Here is a 22,388-nt window from a genome sequence, read left to right as displayed (position 1 = left end):
CGCCCGCCGAGCTCCCCGGCGCGGGGCCGCCCTCCTGCGCGAGCGCGTCCTTGACTGGTTTTTCTTTGTCCCGATGGGGAGAAAAGAGAGCGCGAGAAGAGGCAAGAAAACCCACAAACTTCCTCTGAAAAGCAGTTTGCAGCCGGGCCGCAGGGCGCGCCGCGCACCGGGCGACCCGGGACCCTGAAGGCCCGCGGCGCGGGGAGCACCTGCGCCCGCCCCGGGGTGCGGCCGGGCTGAGTCGGGGCGGCCGCCGCGCGCACCGGCCGCCCCGCGGTGACAGCGGCGGGCGCCCGGCCGCGCCCCTCCTGCGCCCACCTCTGCGCCCAGTGGCCAGAGCCCAGCCCTCCCGGACCAGCACCCACTTCTTTAAGGTAAAAACTTTGTTTTAACCTTTTCCTCCCCGCTCCTGCCTTCAGCCCTGCGTCCCTGCAGCCTGGTGCCAGCACTGCCCCACCTCGGGCGTCCACAGCCGGGAGCAGGGGCCGAGGCAGGAGGCATGAAAGGGACGTTGCTCCCGCCCTTCATTTCCTTCTTTCAATGGCACCTGCCCTCCGCCTTGCGAGCCGTGGACAGGGCTTGGTGCTGGTGTCGCTTAATCTTCCAGGCAGTGAAGCCCTTGGGCTGCTTGGAGACTCGGGTCGGGACCGCGCAGGCGGGAGTGGGGCGGTGAGGGCGGGTTCTGGGGGTGCGGCTCTCACTGCAGCTGTGCCTGCTCCATGAGCTTCTCCCCACTTTGAGCTCTCTCCCAGCGAGGCCGGGGAGGCGGCAGGCAGGCTCCTTCAGATCCTCACCGCTACCTGAGGATAGCTCCCAGTGAGAGGGAAGAAGGAGATCCTGAGCTGTTTGGGGACCCCTCTCCCGTTCCTGCTCCTGCTGGGAGTGACCCCAGGACACCCTCCATGCCAGCTCCTGCGCCCCCTCCGAGGACTGAGCCGCTTAGCTTTGCCCCCTCCCGAGACCCGCTCCCTCTGGTGTCAGCTCTGGTTTCCTGTGGCTCATCCCTCCGCCTGCCAGCTGCCCTGCCCCCACTGCATTATTGATTCTTGCTGGCCCTGGGCAGGGAAGATCAGCGGCCTGCTTTCCTCGCCGCTTTATTAACTCTCCCTGGTGTCTGCTTCTGGGGCTTATCCTCAGTGTCATTTGGGAGGGGAGGGAAAAGGAGAGGGAAAAAAAATGTGTAAGGCCTGCGGGCGATTTTTGCTGCTCTGATTCTAAATGAACAACATATAATGAGATACAGTGAGGAGAAATCATCCCGGAACCAGGGAGATGGTCGTTCTTGGTGCGTAACTTCATCTCGCGGGCCTCCCCTGCCCTGCATCTTGACCAGTTTGCACGCGGGAAGCGCGGTCTCAGGTCAGAATGGAACTAGAGAAAAGACAACACTCTGACAAGTCTAATTCCCCCCTTTTCTCCTCCAGAGTGAGGGGGGCGGGGAGGGAGTGCAGAGGACAGGAATTGTGACTTTTCCCTTGACTACCCACGTCGGGAATGAACTGTCTCTGCGCTGGGCTGGACGCCGCCGGGGCTGGTCGCGGACCCGGTTGGACCGGTCGGTGCACGCGCCTAAGCGAGCCGGCCGGGAGCAGATGCGGACGAGCCGCGGCAGGGGTGCACCGGGAGTACTTTTGATGTAACCCAATAATCAGCTTCTTCATATTCTGTGTAAACAGGAGGCGAGAGCACCTCCGGGTGTCGGCAGGCTTGGGACCGAAGAGGACGACGGAGGCCCGCGCGCAATCTCAGCTCCTGGCCTGGAGAGAACCGCGGGAGAAGCTGGTGGGTGGCGGGGCGGGGGTGGTTTGTGCTCCCGATGTGAAGTTATTCCTCAGATCCGGCTCTGATTCAGGTCCCCAGGGCCTGCATTTCCCGCTCCGGCCTACAGGAAGCCCCTCCCAAGACCTTCTCGCTGCGGCTTGGGGTTGTGTAAATTCGGTAGAGGCCTTTGAGGAGAAAGGGGAACCCTCCCAGGAGCCCTGTCTTAGGGGCTTGTCCAGGCTCTGAGCTCCACTCTCCACCCCAGGCGCCCCCTCGGGCGCAGTCAGAGACCAGGTCCCTTGCGTGGGGTCCCCGAGGCCGCTGAGCAGCCCGGGGTGGCCTGTGCAGGGCAGGAGAAGCCCTCCCCGCTTGGTGGGAGTTACTGACGGAGGTGGAGATCCCCGCGGTGGTGGTCATTAGAGTTTTAGCATTTTTTCCTCCATCCCTTCCCCCTCTGTGTTTCTCCCCGTCTTCTTCCCTCTCTGTCTTTCCTCCACCCCTTGGTCTCTGTCCCAGGGCGCAGTGTCCTCACGCTCAGGGGAGTCACCCCTGCAGCCCGGAGCTGGTGCCATCATCGGTAGCAGCAAGTTAGAGCGACGGCTTCAAGAACAAGCGGGCGCCCTCTGTCCACCCCACCGGGGGGACACACACCCCACAGACCCCCCAGCTTCCACACCCGTGCCTCCTCCCAGTCTTTTCTGGGTCCGCTGCTTTCCAGGCCCATGATCTCCTCACTGGAGCCGACTCTTCTTCGCCGGCCACGCCGGGGTTAGGCAGGCCCCTGGAAACAGCAGGGCCCCCGGGCCCCCTTCTACCATGGAGCACCCTGAGCCCCCAGCCGGCGGTGAAGCCGGGACTGCAGGACTAGCGAGCCCTGAAAACCACGAGGCTCTGTCAGAACTAGATAAACCCCCTCAGGACACCGACGCCAGAGAGGCTGCTGGGGCCAGAGACCAGGAGCCGGCAGAACCTGCTTCGCTGCCCGCGGGGAGCCAGGTTGGTCTCGAGGCCCTGCCACTGGATGCTCCCGCAAGCCAGGAGGGGCCCACCCGTGAGGCCGCCCCGGAGGAGGAGCTGTTGGGGGTGAGCCCCAGGTCCCAGGAGCTCCCCCAGTCCCCTAGGGCTCGGCAGCCCGAGCAAGATTTCTACTGTGTCAAGTGGATCCCCTGGAAGGGCCAGCGGACGCCCATCATCCTGCAGAGCGCCAACGGCCCCTGCCCGCTGCTCGCCATCATCAACATCCTCTTTCTTCAGTGGAAGGTGAGAGTGAGTGGGGGGGGGGGGCGCGGCTCAATTATATGGGGGGAGAACTCTCCCTCGACCCACCTCCTCAGTCACCCTGATTTTCTCAAACCGGTCCAAACGTTCCAGGTTGCTCTCCCTGTGTCTCCAACAGGAACACATGGGATAAGATGTTCAGAAAAACAAAACAGCGGCCTGGCCTCCTGTGTCCGCTGCTCTGGCCAGCGGGAGGACAAGCGGGTTTCACAGCCGCTCCCTTACTTGTTGCTAGCCTGGGGTCTCCACGGCACCCTCGCTGCACCCTCCCCGCCCCACCGTCTTGCTGTGGCTTCCCCCAGGATTCTGTGGAGGAAGGAGGCACACCCACGGCTAACCCTTGGGTCGCTCCTTCTGCCCCCAGGTGAAGCTGCCCCCCCAGAAGGAGGTGATCACGTCAGAGGAGCTCATGGCCCATCTTGGTACGTGGCTGGGCCTTGAAGGGGAACTACCTGAAGAGTCGAGCTGACCACTCAGCCAGAAATCCAGAACACGGAGGGACTCACCCAGGGGGCTCCGATGTAGCAGGGAGGCTGGTCTGCCGGGCTTCTCTGGGGAGTTAAAAGCAAAAGCTGGGTGCCAGGAGATCTGCGTGTGACCCCAGTCCCGCCCTGAGCTTTCCCAGGTGACTTTGGGTGGGCCTGTCTCTTCCTCTGAGAAATGAAAGGTCTGGATTAGATTAACAGGCCCTTTCCAGCTCTGAAAGCTGGGGTTCTGACATTCCCCCCACTTTCCAGAAGAGGATCTGCCTTTAGCACAGTGGGTGGGAATCTGATGGGGCCCTGTATCATAGGGGACTGCCTCCTGAACATCAAGCCCCAGGAGAAGTCAGAGGGACTTCAGCTTAATTTTCAGCAGGTGAGGCAAGGTCTGTGAATAAGGGGGTTACAGGTGTGGGGGGCCCCGAGGCTATCAAGAGAAGCCTTTCTGCTGCTTCTCAAAGGGACCCTTAAACTATGATTTAAGGAGGAGGTGGAGGACATATTTCTGACTTAGAAAATAATTTCATTTACTTAAGATGGCAAAAGGGTGGAGGCCAGTGGGGCTGGAAGGACTCAGGGCAGAAGTCGGGCAGAGAAGCACCAAGTCTCACTTTTTATTTCTGGAGGTGGGCGTGCAGTGGGGGAGGGGAGGCTGGCGTGTATCATTTTCTTCTCCCTCCCCTAGCTTTATTGAAATAAAATCAACATATAAGATGGTGAGAGCTAAGCCAGTGTTTCCCTTTCTACCCCAGAACGTGGACGACGCAATGACAGTGCTGCCCAAGCTGGCCACAGGCCTGGATGTCAACGTGAGATTCACGGGCGTCTCGGACTTCGAGTACACACCCGAGTGCAGCATCTTCGACCTGCTGGGCATCCCCCTGTACCACGGCTGGCTCGTTGACCCCCAGGTGAGGCTGACAGGCCCAGAGGACACTCTGTAGCTCAAGCTGTTATCAGAAAGGCACCCACATCAGTGTGGGTGCTGGGGGTGCTGAGCTCACTGCAGAATTCCTCGAATGTAACCTTTTTGGGTAAATTCAAAACCAAGCAAACCATAGGCAAACAGATCAGATCTTAAGATAGAAATTTCAGGAACCTTCAGTCATAGGGTTGCAGTTCTTGCTGGCTTGGTTCATTTCCTTCCTGAAAAGATTCCCCCTTTTTTTTTTTTGGGTGCCACCCGGCCCCACTCCCTGCAGAGCCCTGAGGCGGTGGGCGCAGTAGGGAAACTGAGTTATAACCAGCTGGTGGAGAAGATCATCACCTGCAAGCACTCCAGCGACACCAACCTCGTGACGGAAGGTGACCTGCCCCACTTTCTCGTGGGCTCGGCTTGTCGCCCCCGTGCCCAGGAGGAGCTTGAGGGGCCGCCCAGTGCTCAGTGGGTAGCAGGGAAGGTGGCGGCTCAGCGGAGCTTGTTGGACGGGTGGCTACAGCCAGGCTCAGGGAGGAGATTTCAGAAGCGGGCCTTTCACAGGCGACCCCACCTTGTGCCCGTAGGTCTGATCGCTGAGCAGTTCCTGGAGACCACCGCAGCCCAGCTTACCTACCACGGCCTGTGTGAGCTGACAGCGGCCGCCAAGGAGGGGGAGCTTAGCGTCTTTTTCCGAAACAACCACTTCAGCACCATGACTAAGCACAAGGTCAGGAGGCTTCAGCGGTGGGCGGGCAGTGCCCAGACGGCTCCTTGGGCCTCTGTGCCAGTTCAGTATTTGAGTCATGGCAGCGTAGGTGAAGCTGTGGTAGCAAATGACCCCAAGCCCCTGAGCTTCACCACACAGAGCTGCATCGCTCGCTCTCCCTGGGCGTCCACTGCAGACTGGCCCACACCCTCCTCAGTGGGCCCTGCACTGACCAGTCAGCCTCGTCTCCAATATGGGAGGGAGAGGGACAGAGGAGCACTTAAGTAGTGCTTCTGCTTGGAAAGGCTGGGGGCGGGGGAGGGGTGTTTCTGCTGCATCTTAATGGCCTGAGTGAGCCTGAGGGATAGTGTGGCAGGAAAGTAACATCCTCTGAGCAGGAAGGAGAGTTTTGAACACGCAGCCTTGCAACACTGGAAATTGCTGAAATTCTCTAGGGATTGAGCAGAAGAGGGAGAGGCCTTTGATTCTGAAAGGATTGGTCTTCCTGGCCCCGGGAGGCCAGAGGACCCTGGGAAGCAGGATCTCATGTGGGACCCCAGCCGGGAGGCTCTCAGGCTTGACCACACCGCTGCCACGCTCACACCCACTGGCCACGCGCTCAGGCAGCCCTTCCCTCTGCCCACGGCCACCAAGATGGATGCCCGCTGACCAGCCCCTCCGGGCACAGCTGGGTCAGGTCTCTGCCTCCAGGTCGCCTCTCCTGATTTGCCTTGTTCTCTGCAGAGTCACTTGTACCTGCTGGTCACAGACCAGGGCTTCCTGCAGGAGGAGCAGGTGGTGTGGGAGAGCTTGCACAACGTGGACGGAGACAGCTGCTTCTGCGACTCCGACTTCCATCTCAGTCACTCCCCGGGCAAGGTGCAGGGAGCGGAGGGTGCGGCTGGCTCCCCCGAGAAGCAGCGGCAGGTCGACCAGGTGTGTGGGACCTGGGGGAGATGCGGGGAGCCTTTGCCATGGGCGAGCACCTGCATGTCTCCGCTTCAAGGCCGTGGCCCAAGCCTTTCACTCTGTTGCCCTCCGTCACCTTTGGCCCGTCCCCACTTCACGTGTCTTTCCTGGCACTGCTGATAACACCCTTACTGGGCTGTTTTCCGCTCTGGAGCACGAGCAGAACATGGAGGAGGAGGAAAAACTGGTTTGGAACCTAAACCCGGCAGAGTGGCCCCTGCCCCCGCCCCCTTACAGCTCTGGCTCCCTCCCCAGGACTACCTGCTCGCCTTGTCCCTGCAGCAGCAGCCACAGGGCGCCTCAGGACTGAGCGACCTGGAGCTGGCCCAGCAGCTTCAGCAGGAGGAGTACCAACAGCAGCACGCTGGCCAGCTGGCCCCCGCGAGGGCGCCCTCCCCCCAGGTGGGCCTGCGCCTCCCGCCTTTCTGCACCACCACCCCCCTCCCCCGCCTCCCCTGTCCTGCTCGGACACTTGTCCTTCCTGCAGCTGGCTGGCCAGGGCTTCCTGGGGTCCTACTCCTGTCTGTCCCTGTCTGGCCTCTCTCCCCTCGCACCCTCTCTCCAGAATCCCCAAGGTTGCCCTTCTGGGATTAATGGATAACCGATTGTTAAATCCCTCCAGGGGAGAGGAGCGGCAGCTGGACGCCCAGCGGGGGAGCGTCGCCAGAAGCCCAAGCAGGAGTCCGACTGTGTCCTCCTATAGCCGGCCAGCCCGGGCCTCGGCCTCTTTCTACAGCAGCTGCAGCTACTTTGCTTGCTCCCCAGCTCAGCCCTGAGACTCTCAAGACTCTCGCAGGGTAACTTATTTGTGAACTGCTGGGGATGGAGCGGGCACCAGATGCCAAGGTCAGAGCAGGGATGTCCTCGCCCTCAAGTGCTGCTGCGGCCTCTTCCTCCAGGCTTGGGGTCGGTGGGGGAGGCTCGCAGGTTCCCAACTCCCTTTCCCTGGACTAGCCACACTAATATCAGGCTCAGGCTGCGGCCTGGCCCTGCTAGACTGCACCACCTGCCTTCGCCCGCTGGCCGACTGCCATCAGCCTCACCGTCCAGTGGGCCCCCGCCCCCCCCGCCCCCCCCCCCCCCCCCGCTCCCTTTGGTCGGGGGTTTGATTTAGGTTTCTAGCCCCATTATTTGTAATGCCTTCCTGGGGGTTTGGAAATAAAACTTCTTTCCTGAGAACTGTTGTTTGCCTTCGCCTGCAGCAACCGGGTTAAGTATTTGACCCCCCTCCCCCACAGGAATGCAAAGTGGGGGAGGTGAGAGGTGTGGGTGCTGCTGTCATTCCTGACGGAGCCGGCAGGGGGAGCCAACGCCTCCCTTCGTTTTTTGGTTTCTCTGGCTTTGCTTGGTCCGCCTGGGGAAAGAGCCCTTTCATGGGCCGTCAGTCTTCCAGGCCCCTCACCTGGACAGGTGACCTGAGGGGTCTTGCTCCCTGCTAACCCGAGACCTCCCCAGCAGTGGGGGGGCCTCCTGAGGCTCTGCCTGATTCCTGGTTTATACAGATGGCCCTCGGCCACCTCTGACCATCTCCCACCCCAAGCTGGTGCTTGTCTCTCAATTATTTGGGGGAAGAGAGTCCAGTGAGGGGGAGGGGAGATGCGGTGGGGGAGGGGATGCCGCTGAGGAGCCCCAGTCCAAACAGGGCTCCTGCTGAAAACCCAAGTGCACATCCAAGGGACCTCCGGCTTCCAGGCCCGTCCCGCCCTGTCCGGCTCCCCCCACGCTACGGTCAGGGAACACAAACGACAGTGAAATTGGCCAAAAATTCAAGTATCAGTGCGCTGTCCTGGCCAGGGTCCAGGGAGGATGAACAGAGCAGAAACCATCGAAGAGACCCCAGACCCCACACCCAGGACAGAGCCGGGGACCCAGGTGCAGGCAGAACTGAGATGAGGGGAATGGGCTTAAAGGGAGCGTGTCCCAGCCTCGCTCCGCGGAGGCCGTCCTGTGGCAAGCCCGGCTGGCCTGAGGCCCGGAAGACAACCCCGCGTCCTTGCGTGTCATCTGGGCGCGGGGACAGGGAGGTCTCAAAGGTCTTCAGCCCTGCACAGAGCGAGGAGGGGGAAGCGGCAGTCCCCTTTCACGGCCTCCTGCGGGCCGGGAGTTGTGTTAGGAGGACCAGGCCCACCAGGCCGGGCCTCGCCGTCCCCTCCCTCCTGCTGGCCCGGAGAGCACGTCTGGGAGTCCTGCGCGAAAGCAGCCCAAGACCCGTGACCTCTGGACAGGAGCGCGCCCCTGAGGGAGTGGGGGTGGACACCAGGGACCCAACCCGGCCCCGGCCCCAGAGCCAGCTGGGTCTCACCTGCAGAGAAGAGTAGAGGGACTTCCCAAATTTCTTTCTGAACTCGGCACGGATGCTCAGAAGGTCAGTCTCACTCCGAGAGACAAGGATCCGCGCCAGGACCTGGTAATTGGGCTCGGTTTCCTGTGGAGGAAAACAGAAGGGGAAGGGGCAGCAGTCGCACCCTCGCGGAAGGGGCGCAGGTCTCGGGAAAAGAGACAAAAGAGACGTCTCCATGATCCGGGGGCAAAAGGCAGCTTTGTCCAAACTCAGGAAGATGGCGCCGCGGGAAAGGTCACGTCTGTGGGGGCTTGAATCTGCTTCCTTCCTGCCACTGGGCTTTCCTGGCCCTGCCGCCGGGTTGGGGTCGGGGGGCGGTGCGCGGCTCCAAAGGCAGATGAACAAAATAGGCTCAGGAAGACTCGCCACCTGTGGCGGCTTCAACATGAAAGCCAGGAAGACTGTTTTTAACTTCAAAGTTGGTGGATGTCCAAAGGGGGGGTGTGCCTCCCGCCCACCGCTGTTGATGGGTGCTGATGGGTCTCTGGCGGGAAGCAGGGTCCTGGGCCTTCTGGTTCTGAGCCTGACCCACCAGGCTCATCTCTGCTCCCCATCTCTCCACAGCAGTTTCTCCTGGTTGGCCCCTTGGGGTTCAGCATCTGGGAAGACCTCCTGCCCTTCGGTTAGTAAAAGGAATTGAGAGGGGGCCTCCCTGGTGGCACAAGGGGTTCAGCACGGCACTATGAAGTTATCCGCAGCCTCTGCTGCATGAGTTCGAGCCCGGTTGGCCAGGGAGCTACCCACATGGCGCAGCAGACCTCTCCTGTCTCCCTGATGCTCCCCTCAGCAGTGGATTTTAGTAAATCTGCCTGTTCTGTTCCCCACTCTATCTCTGGGGAATCCTCTCACCCCCCCACACTTCTGGCCTGCACCCCAGTCTTGTTTGCTAGGAGGGGACAAGCTCTCACCTGTAGGGTGTGGTGCAGCTTCTCAGCGAAGTAGAGCGCCGTGTTCCTGACCGCCGCGGCTGCAAGCAGAGGGGCAGCATGGGGACCCGACCCCCCACCTCTGCCCGCCGCACCCCCCGGCCCGAGGGCCCCACCTAGGCTGAGCAGGGCCGCCTGGGCGCCTCCGTGGACACTGGTCTCCAGCTCGCGGCCCGTGCGCTGCCGGTACCCGCGGAGCACTGCGGGGGGGACACGAGTAAGGCACCTGCGGGGATGGGGAGGGCCCCCCTGCCAGGGCCCCACCCCCTTGCTCGCCAGGAGCCGGGGGCGCGGGGAGCGGGGCAGCCCCCCCAGGGTGTACCGCGCTGGAGGTGCTCCTGGTTCCGCTGTGTCAGGATCGAGACCCACGCGCCCTCGGGGCCGGCTCCCCCGGCCTGCACCAGTGCCTGAGGAGGGAATGGGGCGCTGCTGGGGCTGCTCCCCGCGAGGACCGTGGCCCCGACTCCGGGATCCCCTCTACCTCAGTTGTTTATCAACCAAAGGAAAGGCCTGAGAGGGCCTCTGTCCTCACGGCTCCGCTCCCCCATTTGGAAAACTCAGGGCACTTCAGGAATTGAGTAGCCCCAGGGAGTGGGGCCCGTGGACCCCCAACCCACAAGGGCCCAAGAAAGGGAGTCCCTGTTCACTCCCCGGGGTCAGGAGTCAGAGGCTCGGCAAGGGGGTGGGCTCCAGTGGGGGTCCTGGGGGGCATTGGGGGGCACTGGGGGGCGTTGGGGGTGCTGTGCGGGCCTCCGCCCAGCTTACCTGGACATCCTGTTCTGCCAGGTTGTAGTCGATGACTCCAGAGAAGCTCTCGCGCCCGCCCTGGGAGGAGAAACCCCCAGGAGGATTTTGGGGCGCAGCTTTTTATCTCCAGGCAACAAACTGAACCCCCATCTCCCCCAAACTCTCCTGTTCATTGCATCATAATAAAACTCCCCCCCCCCACGCCCCGCACCTTGGCCAGCGCCAGCAGCAGGTCCCGCAAGGTGCCGCTGGTCTCGGATTTGATGTCCTCCTCAGCGTCCACCTGGAAATCTGGGGTGGGGCCGGGGGCTGGCTGGGTGCTCCTGATTGCTCCCAGCGTTTTGTCCCCGCGCCTGTCGCACCCACTGTCCCCTGCTCGCAGCCACTCCATGGCCGCTGGTTTCCAGGATGTAGACAGACCTTCCCTCACCACCGCCCCTGGCATGGCCCTGTGCTGCGGGGCCCAGGCTGCATGGGGTGAGGCCCTGTGGGGTGAGGCCCTCTGGGGTCAGGCTCCGTGAGGTGGTTTCTCCTCCAGACACTGACAAACGGGGGGCAGGAGGTATCTTATTTGGTGGCCAGGCAGTTAAGGGGGGATAGGGAAACCCCTATCATAAGGTGAATGACTCGGGCCTGGGTCTTCTTTGGAGGGAAGGGAAAGTGAGTGGGAAGTCGGGTGTGAGGAAGGGAAGAGCAGGAAGGGGAGAAAAGGAAGGAGATGAGAGGAGCCCAGGCGAGGGGGGGGGAGGGCAAGAAAGGGACAAGAGAGGGCAAGACCCGACAGCAGGGGCCTCGCTGGTGGGCAGGGGTCAGAGGCTCAGCTGCCGCCTGCCAGGGGGCCTGAGTTCGGAGCTGCCCACAGGGCGCAGCCCTCCTGCCTCCCCGCTGCTCCCCTCAGCCGTGTGCTTCAGGGGATCTGCCTGTTCTGCTCCCCACTCTGTCTCTGGGGAGTCCTCTCACCCCCCCCCCGCACCCCAGCTCTTACATGCATAAATAAATAAATCTTTGAAAAATTAAAAAAAAAGATGGGGCATCAAAGGAAACTTTGAGGGGGGCTGTGCAGACATGAGGATGAAGAAAGGCTCCTTAGCAATTAGTGGGGCCTGGGAGGGGACACCCTGGGAGGCGACATCCGTGATTCACAGCCGGCCCTGCCCTGGCCCCCGGCTGTACAAGGTTCCCCTCCCCCCCCCACAAGGTTCCCCTGCCCGGGACTTGGGGAGAACCAGCGGGGGGCCCGGGAAGATGAAGGGTTCCCGGGATGATCACAGTCCCCAGCTTGTCCTTATCCTGGAATCTGCCCCGGAGCCCCAGACTCAGCAGGTGAGTCCTGGCTCCTTGGCCTTTAATGACCGCCTCCCGCGGGGCAGGGGAGGGAGGCAGCCCCCAGGGACAGGCTCCCTGGCGAGGGGAGGGAGGCGGGAGAGGCAGCCCCGGCCCCTGGAGACCCAGCGCGAGCCCCACCGTGTCTGTAGGCCGCCAGGCACTCCTGCAGCTGCGGGGGGCTGCGGGTGGCCAGGATCTCCACGGCCACGTCCTCTGCGGACCCCGAGTCCTGGAAGAAACGGGAGGCCCCCCTGAGACCGGCCGTCGGGCGGCACTGAGCGGAGGCTGACGGCTTCTGCTGCGACGGGGCCTGGGTGCTAGGAGGGGACCACTGCCAGCCATTCGCCAGCTTTCTTCCTCCCCTGGTGGAGGGACCCCCAGACTCCAGCGAGACTGCTCCCCGGTACCTTCAAGCTCCTCCGCAGCTCCTGGGCATCGAACTGGGCGGCGGGCTGCAGCAAGGCCACCACCAGGTGCTCCAGGGGGCCGGAGAGCGCAGCCCGCAGCGATGGCAGCAGGTCCTACAGCAAAGGGCCCCACCGTGGTGGTGGTGGGGGGAATGTTTGGCTGGTCTTCATCTCAGCCACAGACCCCCCCACCTCGGCCCCACGTTGTCATGGGGGGAGGGCTCGCAGCCAAAGTGCTGACCCCAGGTGCTGGGGCTTCTCACCCCAGGGCGCGGCCGTGGGGGCTGACCTGCTGGGTGCGCTCCTGGAAGTTTCTAGAGATGAGCTGCCTTTGCTCTCTGCTCCTGTTGGTCAGCACGTCCAGGATGGCGATGTGGTCCACACCTGCACCGAGGCGGGGCAGGGATGTGGCTGGGCGAGACCCACTGGGGTCCCCTTACTTCCCAGAACCGGAAGCCTCCCGAGGAGGCAGGAACAGATCGAGGAAAGGACTGGGGGCACCGGGAGCAGGGCCTCCGCCGGCCTCCTTCCTGCGGGGTCTCCGTGGAAGACACAAGGAGCCACGATGGGGCTTCTCTGGTGGCACAAGGGGCTGAGACATGAACTGTGAAGCTGTCCACAGCCACGGCAGCACGAGTTCGCTCCCCAGGCAGGGAGCTGCCCACATGGCGCAGCAGACCTCTCCTGTCTCCCCGCTGCTCCCTCAGTGGTGTCCCCTGCCCTCACCCCTGCCCCCCACCACCTCTGGCCTGTGCCCTGGCTCTTGTATGCATAAATAAGTAAATCTTTAAAAAAAAAAAACAAACCACAATGCCCTACAAATCTGACCCCAATTTAGGCAAAGGTGGCCTGGGGGGGGGGAGTGGCAAAAGGCCTTTTGGGACCCCAACTTTGGGCAAGTCTCTGCTCTGAGCCCCAGTTTCCTCATCTGTAAAGTGGAAACAAGACTCACTCCCTGGGGTGTTGGGGCATGGGCGTGACACGCCCGCCAGTGCAGGGTCAGGGCCTCGCAGACCAGCCCGTGCACGGCTCCTGCCGACTCCATCTGGCCTGGGGGGGGGGGGTCTTCGGTGGTGGGGGGAAGAGGGGCTCACCTTGGCCTGCGATGGCTTTCAGCAGCCGCTGCACGTCCTTGTCCACGCTGAAGCTCAGGAAGGTCCTGAGGGTGCCCAGGGTCCCCCAAGCTGCCGTCTGTAAGAGTGCAGGGGGCACTGCAGGCTGCCCAGGCCCAGCCAGTCTCCCCACCCAGCCCCTGAACTGAGTCGCCGTGGTGGTCCCTGCTCCCTCGCACCCAGCAGCCCCTACCTTGCCAGCAAGGCCCAGGTGGCTGAGGATCTCCTGGGTCAGGGATGCTCCTGTCTTGCTGCTGCTCATAGACATGGTGCAACTGCCCCAGGGTGGAACAGAGGAGGGGCCTTCAGTCCTCTGGGTCTCTTAGCGACCCCCAGAACCTGGAGCCGGGGGCTTCCTGGCCTGCCCCCTCGCTGCAGAAAGAGCATCAACCTGCTTGGCAGGTTTGGCAGCCAGAACTGGAGCCCGAGTGGTGGGCATAGGAGGAAGCCCCTTCCCACCTCTCACCCCTCCTTCAGGAGCGAGGGCCCCTAGAGCCAGCCCGCGCCAACCCTTCCCGGGCTCCAGGGTTGGTCCCCAGCTCCCAACCCTCAGCCTGGGGCAGGAGACCCCGTGCTGAGACTCATCCTTGCCCTCCGGGCCAGCTGGCAGCTGGGCACAGCAGAGGAGGGGGCAGTGTTGTACTCTAGGTCTCGGGGCGGGAGATGACAGCACCTTCTCCCCTCGGCCCCACCACCAGGTACCCCACAGAGCTGCCTACCTGCCGCCTGCTTCCACCTCCGGAGTCCAGGTCTGGCCTCAGGGGGCGTGGGTGGGCGCACTTGCGGGCCAGAGGCACCTGGGCAGGGGCCAGGCGATCACGTCAGAAAAGAAAAACTCCTTTCTCCCCCCTCTGAATGACCCCAGCCCCCTGGCCCGTGGTCCTGGGGCCAGCTCTTTTCAGAGGGCAGGGGCGAGATGCGGGTGGCACCGGCGCAGTGGCCTGGCAGACCAGGGGCGTGTGCCCGGCGGAGCGGCCAGTCAGACGGCCTCCTCGCGGCCAGCCCAGCTGCTGTCTTGGCTCTGGCCCCTCCCAAACGTGGGAGAGGACCAGCCCGTGCCTGGCCCCAGATTCTGGCGCCTCCCTGCCAGCATCTCTGCTCCCAGGGGCTGGGCCTCCACCCGGGGACAGAACCCGCTCGGCCCCTGAGCAGCGCCGCACACACAGGAGGCTTTGTGCGCTGGGGTCCCGGCCGGGGACCACAGGAGCCCAGTTTCCAAGTCCAGCGCCTGACCCGGCTCTCCTCCGGCTCGGCTCCCTGGGGGGCAGGTCAGACAGGCTCCAGACTGATCTCCAGGCCGATAGAGTAGAACCTGTCAGGGCACATACCAGCAGGCACCCCAGCCTGCTCTCCAGAGGGGGTCCCAACCCAGAAGCTCCCTTGGCCAGGACCGGCTGAGCAGTCAGCTGGCTGGGCGGGGTGCCGAGTGGCCTGTTTACCTCCGAGGGGCAGGCAGGGCACAAGTGTCTGGAGGCAGGAGCAGGTTGGTGGAGTCAAGAGAGAAAAATGCAGAGTGTGTGCGCGTGGGCTCAAGGGCTTCGCTCCCTGGGGCGGCAGGCGGGCGGCTGGGGTCCCTACTTCTCTGGCACCTTCCAAGGCCTCCGGCTGCTGGCGCTGTCTCGGTGGCAGTGATGCAACCTCAGCAGCTGGGCTGGAGGCTTTGGGGCGCAGAGCAGCAGGTGAACAGTCCCGGGGAGCCTCAGGGGGCCGAGCAAGCTGCCACTGGAGCCTGGTCGCCAGCTCCCTAGGGGCCGAGAGCAGGCGCCGTCCCTCCCCCCGGGGCTGGCCACCGAGGGCCTGGGCCCCTGCCCAGGAGGCCCGGGGTTTCCTGCCCTCTGAGGCTCGGGAGGGGCCCAGTGTGCGACTCTTTTGAATGGAAAGAAATTAAGAAACAAAGGATCCAAGAATTGCGTTTTGCCTAATTATCCTTTTTAATGACGAAAATATCACCTTTAGAACTAGCCAGCTGGACTCAGCTTAGAGGGTCCCAGTTTTGTTGGCAACATCCACAGCCTCGTGGTCAGAAGCCAGTGGGACATGGGCCTTCTCGCCACCGGGTGTGGCCGGCTGTTGACCTTGGCCCTGTCACGGGCAGAGCGCTTCCTCACAGCCTGTCTGAACAGGGGCTTGTTGCCGCGACACTCACCACGAACCAAGGGTGTTGTCTCGCTCATGGCTGACGCAGTGGTCAGGGGACTGGATCATGGCCTAGTGGTCAAGCAGGTTTCTTCAAGGACACCTGGGCAGTCTTGGAGCTGGTCTTTGGTCATTGGGAGGCGGTAGAGTGTGAGCCTGTACCCTAATATATACATAGACACAGTGTCTGTGCCTATGTATATATGTAAATCAATGTTACTTTTTTTTTTTTTTAAGTTTTTGCTTTGGCTAGAGATTTGGGAGGGGCACGGTGCTTCTTTCTTTGCTTATGGTACCATCTTAGCGAAAAGAGAAAAAACTTCTTTTTCTTTAAAATAACAATCCTGGGGTCTCCCTGGTGGCACAAAGAATGAAGTGTCAGCACCAAGAGGCTATCCACAGCCTCTGCAGCACGTGTTTGATCCCCGACCAGGGAGCTACCCTCACGGCGCAGCAGACCTCTCTTGTCTCCCCGCTACTCCCCTCAGCAGTGGGTTTCAGTCAGTCTGCCTGTTCTGCTCCCCACCTGTCTCTGGTGAATCCTCTCTCACACATACACCCACACACACCTCCGGCCTGCACCCCAGCTCTTAAATGCAAAAATAAATCTTACACTCGTCAAAAAGTTAATATATAAAAATTTCGTTAAAATGTTGCTTTATAGTAACTTCTTAACGCCTCCTTCTGCAGCTCCTTCTTGCCAGTCCCCAATCTGGTCACCAGAGGGCATCAGCAGCCGCCGAGCACCTCGAGCCCCCTAGTGGCCTCGGGAGGTTTCCCAGACCCCAAGGGGTGCTGCGGCCGGCGGACTTGGGGTTCCCGGTGGACTGGCTGGACAGGCCGCGTCAGGGGAGAGCGCGGGTGGACGTCTCCTCACTGGACTCCGCTGAGTCCAAACTCAGGCCGCGTGCAGGAGGCAGCGTTACCGCGGTGGGGGGGCCGCTGTCCCGTCCGCCCCTTGGGCTCCCAGCGCCCTCCTGGGTGTCTCCTGGGTGCCCCTTCCCAGCAGGCCGAGGGCGAGATGCAGGGACAGAGAGGGCTTTTGTTCTCCAGTCTTCGCTGCAAGGGCCTTCTGAAGCGGCTGCAAGGCTGAGTGCAGCCTGGACACTGCAGGAGTGTGAGCGGCCAGCAGTACGCTGCACTCCTGTCTCTGGGCTCTGTCTTATTTATTTATTTTTGAAGATTTATTTATTTATTTATGCATACAAGAGCTGGGGTACAGGCCAGAGATGCAGGGGGGTGAGAGGATTCACCAGAGACAGAGTGGGGAGCAGAACAGGCAGACTGCCTGAAGTACACTGCTGAGGGGAGCAGCGGGCGAGTCAGGAGAGGTCTGCTGTGCTATGTGGGCAGCTCCCTGGCTGGGGATCAAACTCGTGCTGCAGAGGCTGTGGACAGCTTCGTAGGTTGTGTCTTAACCTCTTGCGCCACCAGGGAGGCCCTCTGGGCTGTTTTATTCGGTCTCCGGCTGGGTTGAGGTTGTTTCTGTTCACTTCACCTTCTGCATTTAGCGTTTCTGCAGGAGATCTTGGAGATGACCTTGGCAACTATCTCTGTGGTTGGACCCAAGAGGCCAGGGGATTTCTCAAGGTCACAGCAGTGAAACCAGAATCTAGGTCTCCAACCTACTTCTCGGTGTTTTCCCCACTCAGATGTGAGAATGACCGAATTGGCGTCCCTCTTGGGGGGACATAGGGAGATAACCAGTAATAGATAAAGCCGCAACAGGAACCTCCCTGATGGCGCAAGGGGTTAAGACGCTAGCTGCAGCATCCCCAGCCAGGGAGCAACCCGCATGGCGCAGCAGACCTCTCCCGTCTCCCCACTGCTCCCCTCAGCAGCATATTTCAGTCCATCCACCTGTTCTGCTCCCCACTCTGTCTCTGGTGAATCCTCTCACCCCCTGCATCTCTCGCCGGTACCTCAGCTCTTGTATGCATAAATAAATAAGTCTTAAAAAAAAAAATTAGCTGCAACAGTCGATTTGGGAACACACCTTCAATCCTAACTCAATATTAGTTTTCTGCAAGCATTTTGCACTTGCTGGATGTCGGAAATCACAGGCATATTTCTCTGCTATTTGTCCTCTTTTTCTCCCAGAACTGCTGACACCTGAGTGTCTCGGCTCACGCTCCAGCCACGCCCCACTCCTTGGCCACCAGGGCTTCTGGGTGGCAGGAGGCAGTCTGAGCTGGGATAACCCACTTTCCACCATGGTGTCCACCTTCTGGGGGCCCCAGAAGACTGTCCAGATACCTTGGTCGCAGACTGAAGGCTGGTGGGGGTGGCACCTCCGAGGCCCTTGGAGAGGAAGTGAGTCAGGCAGGGCAGGCAGCAGCCCTGGGGCACTGTGGGTGTGGCCATGCAGCCTGTGGCGTGGGTGTGGCCATGCAGCCCGTGGGGGATGGGCCAGAAGGGCCACAGGATGATCCCGTGGGCCGGCCAGCCGCTGTGCCCTGTGCCCTGTGCCCGCTGTGCCCAGGGGGTGTGTCCTGAGTGCCTGGCAGAACTGGCAGCATCATTGTGCTGCTGGAGACCCAGTTTCCCGCTCAGCACCCACCTTCTCTGGGGTGAAGGGGTACATGCACCCTCTTATCTTTACTTCTCAGGCCTCTGCTATCTGACTTCTGCCCCTAAACTTCCCCTCCCCACGGCTATCTTTAAAAAGAGTTAACTGTTCTTCAGCTCCCCGAGGAATCACTTAAAATGTCTAGCAGGGGCCTGGGAGGCCCGGCTTCCAGCAAGGCGCCAAGAAAAGGGCTCAGAAACCAGGAGGGGAGCGGGGGGGCCAGGCATGTGGGCAGGGGTGAGACCCCAGAGCTAGCTGGGCCTGCAGCGGAGTCTCCAGTCCTGCTGGGAAAGGGTGTGGGTTTGCAGAAGGAAAATCTGGGGTGAGCACTGGAGACAGGCAGAGGGAGCCTGGGGCGTGGAGGCGGAGGACGGGAGGGGTGAGGCTGGGGTGAAGCCTGGGCAGAGGCCGGGGGTGAAGCCTGGGCAGAGTCCGGGAAGCCGCTGCCAACTGGGCCACCCGGCGGGCCTGGGGCTCACAGAGGCTGCGGGCTCCCCGGGGGCGGGGCAGGCCAGGGGTGGGGGACACTGGCCCCTTCTCTCCCGCGCGCCGGGCTGGGGGCCTCCGCCAGGAGGTCGGGGATGAAGGGCTGGAATTCAGCCCTCCCGACCCCCAGAAGGAGCGGGGGGGGGGGCGAGGTCACCCGCTGCCCTCCGCGGGGGGGAAAAAGCAGGACCAGGGAGGCCGCCCCGCCAGGGCCCTGGCCCGGGTGAGGAACCCCGCGCGCCATCGGGGTGCGGCGCAGGGGTCCGCGGCGCAGGGGTCGCGGCCGCGCACGGCGCGGGGTCCTCCGCAGGGGCCTCGGCCAGGCGGGCCTCGGACGCTCGCGCCGCGCCTCCCGGAGACTCCGCGGGGCCCGCGGGGGCCCGGCCGGGCTGGACTCGCGGACGGCCTGGCCGGAGTCGGGCGGCCCTCGGGGCCCGGCCCGTCGGCGCGCGGGGTGCTCCGCGCTGGGGCTCGCGCCGGGCGGCGGGGCGCCCGCTCCCCCTCCAGCCGGGGCGCCCAGCAGGGCTCCGGAGAGCGGCCCGGCCGGCCGGGGCGGGGGTCTGAGCGGCCGCGGGCGGGCCGGGGGGCCGGGGGGGCCCGGGGGGGGCCCGGGGGGGGCCCGGGGGGCGGGGCCGGGCTCGCCCTCCCGCCGCGGCCCCCGCGCCGGCCGCCGCCCCCGCCCCGCCGCAGGCCCCGCCGCCTCCCCCCGGGCGCGGGCGCGGGAGGAGGAAGGGGCGGGCGGCGGCGCGGGCGGAAGGGGGCGGGGAGAGCCGGGCCGTCCCCACCGCGGCCGCGAGCGCGACGCCGGACCGAGCCGGCCCCGCCCGCCAGCCCCGCGCGCCGCCGCCGAGTGAGTCGCGCCCGGGCCCGGGCGCCGCGCGGGGGGCGGGGGGCGGGGGCGCGGGGGGCGCGGGGCGGGGCGGCCGGGCCGGGGGCCTCGCGGGGCTCATGGCGGCGGCGGGGAGGCCGGGCCGGGCCCCCGCGCCGCCCGGGGCAGCCTGGCCCGGCGCCCGCCGCCCTGCGCGCCCGGCGCCGCGGGAGCCGCGGGGCCACCGGCCGGCGGGGGCGCCCCTCTGTGGGGCGGGGGGCCCCGGCGGGCGCGCGGGCGGGCGGGCGGCGCGTGTCGCCCGGGCCTGCGCGGGCCCCGCGGCTCGGCCGGGGCGGGGGCGCGAGGGCCCCGCTCCCCCCGCGGCGCCCCCCCGGGGCCGGCGCCGTGTGCTCCGCGGGGAGCGGGAAGGGGCGGCCGGCTGCGCCCCGGGCCCCGCGAGGGCTCCCAGACCGTTATGGGGTGTGGGAGGCTGGAGTGGGTGGGGAGCGCCGGGGAAACTGGTTTCTGGGCCGCGACGTGCTAATTGCTGGCCCGAGGCCGCGGGCGGGCGGGCGGCTTCGCTGCAGGTGTGCGGCCGCGACCTTCCCCCCGACCCGGGCTCGGCCTGCCGGGCGCCGGGTGGCAGCAGAAGCGGGTGCCAGTCCCCAGGCGTCGGGGGTGTCCGAGGACCCCGGGGAGGGGGTGGGCCGGGCTTCCCAGAAGTGAACCCGGGAAGGCCCGGGCGGCCGTCGCCCCAGTCCGCGCTGGCGGGTCCCCGCCTCGCCTGGAGCTGGCGGTGGGCGTCTTCATGTGGGGACCTGCCTGCCTGGTGAGGGGCTCCTGAGGGAAGGCCTCCGGCCTCTCACCCCTCAGGGTCCGGCCCTAATCATAGGTGACCAGCACAGATGGCTCTAAAGAGGACAGAGGGACCCCCGCGTCCGCACCCCTCCCTCGGGTCGGCCAGCTGTCCCCCCGCTGTCCCCCCGGAGGAAGGGCCTCCTGGCCCCCCCGCCACTGACCCCAGCTAATCCTGCTCCTGACCCCCGTCTGCCCCTCAACCTGCTGGCCTCTCCCTGCCCCTGGGGGTGTTGGGGCTCTGCTGGGGCACCCCGGCCAGCTAGATTTGGTTTAGGGATCCGCACCGAGCGGCCACACCTCCCGCGCCCTCAGCCTTCTGGTGGCTGCCGACCCGCTGCTGTGGCTGCTGAAAACAACCCTCCTCACCCAGGGGCGTCTTCAGTCCTCCTCAGCCCCCCCCCGGTCCTCAGCGGAAGCCGGGGCCGGGGGACGCTTTTGTCACTCTGGCTGGTGCCGCCCCAGGCTCTTCAAGCTGGGTACTGAGACCCTTCCTGGCGGTAGCTCTGCCCTCCTAGCGCCCTGGGCTGCAAACCCCACCCTGTGCCTTGAGCCCACCCCGCGGCCTAGGCAGGCCCTGCCCGAGTTCCTGGTAACCCAAGGCCCACAGTCCCAGCGCTGGGCCCTCCAGCCGTGCCTGGAGCTTCTGAAGCGTCTGACCGGGCAGGTGTGACACCCGCCCCCTTGTCCTGCGGGGCGAGGCGGGGAGTGCGGGGTGTGGGGGGGGCTAGTTGCAGAGGGGGCGCTTTCCATCTGAAGAGCAGACATCAGCCCAAGGGTCTCGGCGCCCCCAGAGCAGGTGGTGTCCCTGTCCTGAGTCTCAGGTCCCCTCTTCTTGCCCCGGCCTTTTGTTTTTGGGGTCCCTTCTGTGCTGCTGCCAGGCTGCCACCAGGACAGCGCTGAAGCGGACACGCTGGCTCTGGGGATGCGTGAGGGAGTCCTGTACCCGCTGCCTCTTGTGGGCTGGGACGGGCGGGGGGCCGGCGGGTGCTGGGTGAGGTGTGCTCCTCTGTTCATGGAGGGCGGGCAGCAAGGCCAGGCCTGGGCCCAGGCCGAGACCGGCTGCGGGAGCACCCCGTGGCTGCAGGGCCCCCGACGCTCTTGACCTCTCCCCTGTCCCGACCCCGTGGTGGGCAGAGGGGCTGCTGGGCCTTGGCTGAGGTAAAGGCACTGCGGCACTTGCTCCCGCCGCTGCCGGTCGCCCGCTCTGCCTTCTCTGTAGGGTTAAGACCGGAACCATTCCTGGGCCTCAGGAATCAGGGAGAGGCTTGACCCACACCCTCCAGGACCCCGGCAACCCCCCCTGAATCTTTAATCTGCCAAAATGTCCCTGATTAACTTCCCTGCCAGTTTTCACTGACCGGGCCGGGGATGCAGCGGGGTCGGGCCCAGCCTGCACCCTTAACGTGGGCCCGCAGCGGAGGCCAAGCCGGAGAGTCAGGTGACCGGCTGGTGTGCTCCCACCTCCCGTCCCGGCCCAAAGGGGAGGAAGAGCCAGAGGCGCCCGGCAGTCTTGCCTCCCAAATTGTTTTCTTCTCTACCTGCTTCTCCCTAGGGAGGACACAATGTGTGCGCGTGGCTGCGTGGGGAAAGTGCCACTGTGGCTACTTGTGTTTAATTTTGTTCAGTTCAAAAGGCTTCCATCTCTTTTCCTAATTAAATATTTATTCTGGCTAAGGTAGAGGGGGAAGGGGCAGTGCCCTCCGGAGAGCCGGCCCGGAATGTGTGTGCGCCTGAGTGTGAGTGTGTGAGAGAGAGAGAGAGAGAGAGAGCGCGCGCGAGCGAGCGCTGATTGGGGGAAGGCAGGCCCGAGCCTCCTTTATTGTCAGCGCTGACCTCTGATTCCCTCCGAAAGAGCAGTGACCAGGAGTGGGGACAGGAGGGTAAAGTCCTTGGGCTGGATTCTGACGCGCCCGGCCCAGGCTGAGGAGGTTTCGCAAGGCCTCTGTGGGGGGCGGAGCTGGCAGCGGCGGGAGGACCAGCCTTCCCCTAGCCGCACCAGCTGGTCTCGGGTTCACGGTGGACAGTCCCCCGCCCTCTCTGGGGGACACCACCTTCTATGTGGGCTCTAAATCTCCAGGTCAGCATGAAGGCCACGACCTCTCGCCCGCAGGGAGGGTGGGGGTGGGAGCTGCCCTGGCCCTCACCGTGTTGGGGGTGCAGTTCTAGGGCCACCCGGGTGGGCTGGGCCCGGCATTGCTGACCTCGCGGGCCACCTTGTGCTTCTCAGCTGCTGCCCCCCAACCCAGGAACCACAGGCTACCCCTCCCTGGCGGGGAGCTGGTGGTCAGTAGCACCCTGTTGGCCCTTCCTCGTCCATGGGGCGAAGGGAGAAGGGAGAGGAGCGGCGCTGGCCTGAGCCGCCGTCTCTGGCGGGCAGTCCCTGCGGGCCGGTCTTTTCTGGACGGGCGTGAAGATTGAGCCGCCCTTTACCCCGCCCGTCTCGGTCTCCATTTTGCCCACCGGTTCTCGACGCCGCAGTCTTGCCCTCACACCCTGGGAAGGGTATTGTGCAGGGCTGGTCTCATCCACCTGTTGTCCTGGAATTCACATCACTTGG

The 22,388-nt window shown here is 64.1% G+C and overlaps 2 protein-coding genes across 2 annotated transcripts; one reads left to right on the top strand and one right to left on the bottom strand.

Annotated features, from left to right (window-relative positions):
• Nucleotides 1-2,577: 2,577 nt before the first annotated feature.
• Nucleotides 2,578-6,818, top strand: MINDY1 (MINDY lysine 48 deubiquitinase 1; the record flags this gene model as incomplete). Its single annotated transcript, XM_084242490.1, has 9 exons — nucleotides 2,578-3,021; nucleotides 3,404-3,461; nucleotides 3,833-3,897; nucleotides 4,274-4,432; nucleotides 4,724-4,826; nucleotides 5,025-5,167; nucleotides 5,891-6,082; nucleotides 6,371-6,517; nucleotides 6,738-6,818. The coding sequence occupies 9 exons, from the start codon at nucleotides 2,578-2,580 to the stop codon at nucleotides 6,816-6,818; spliced, it is 1,392 nt and encodes a 463-aa protein (XP_084098616.1).
• A 1,052-nt stretch (nucleotides 6,819-7,870) lies between these two features.
• ANXA9 (annexin A9) lies at nucleotides 7,871-13,247 on the bottom strand. The gene is made up of 12 exons (XM_084242853.1): nucleotides 13,168-13,247; nucleotides 12,957-13,053; nucleotides 12,152-12,246; nucleotides 11,863-11,976; nucleotides 11,594-11,684; nucleotides 10,341-10,420; nucleotides 10,148-10,207; nucleotides 9,705-9,789; nucleotides 9,499-9,582; nucleotides 9,365-9,423; nucleotides 8,418-8,540; nucleotides 7,871-8,205 (listed from the first exon to the last, which is right to left on the bottom strand). The coding sequence occupies exons 1-12, from the start codon at nucleotides 13,240-13,242 to the stop codon at nucleotides 8,143-8,145; spliced, it is 1,026 nt and encodes a 341-aa protein (XP_084098979.1). The 5' UTR covers nucleotides 13,243-13,247; the 3' UTR covers nucleotides 7,871-8,142.
• Nucleotides 13,248-22,388: the final 9,141 nt, after the last annotated feature.

Source organism: Talpa europaea (assembly GCF_964194135.1).
Source record: "Talpa europaea genome assembly, chromosome: 9".
Classification (NCBI taxonomy): Eukaryota; Metazoa; Chordata; class Mammalia; order Eulipotyphla; family Talpidae; genus Talpa; species Talpa europaea.
This window is presented reverse-complemented; position numbering and strand designations above follow the sequence as displayed.

What these genes read in the sequence shown, in the direction of transcription:
- ANXA9 (XM_084242853.1), bottom strand. Translation starts at nt 13,242, where the DNA reads ATGTCTATGAGCAGCAGCAAGACAGGAGCATCCCTGACCCAGGAGATC. An exon ending in TGCTGCTGGCGCTGGCCAAG is followed by an intron (nt 10,208 to 10,340) that starts GTGCGGGGCGTG and finishes TTCTCCTCCCAG; the next exon opens with GGCGGGCGCGAGAGCTTCTC. An exon ending in TGGCAGAACAGGATGTCCAG is followed by an intron (nt 9,790 to 10,147) that starts GTAAGCTGGGCG and finishes TTCCCTCCTCAG; the next exon opens with GCACTGGTGCAGGCCGGGGG.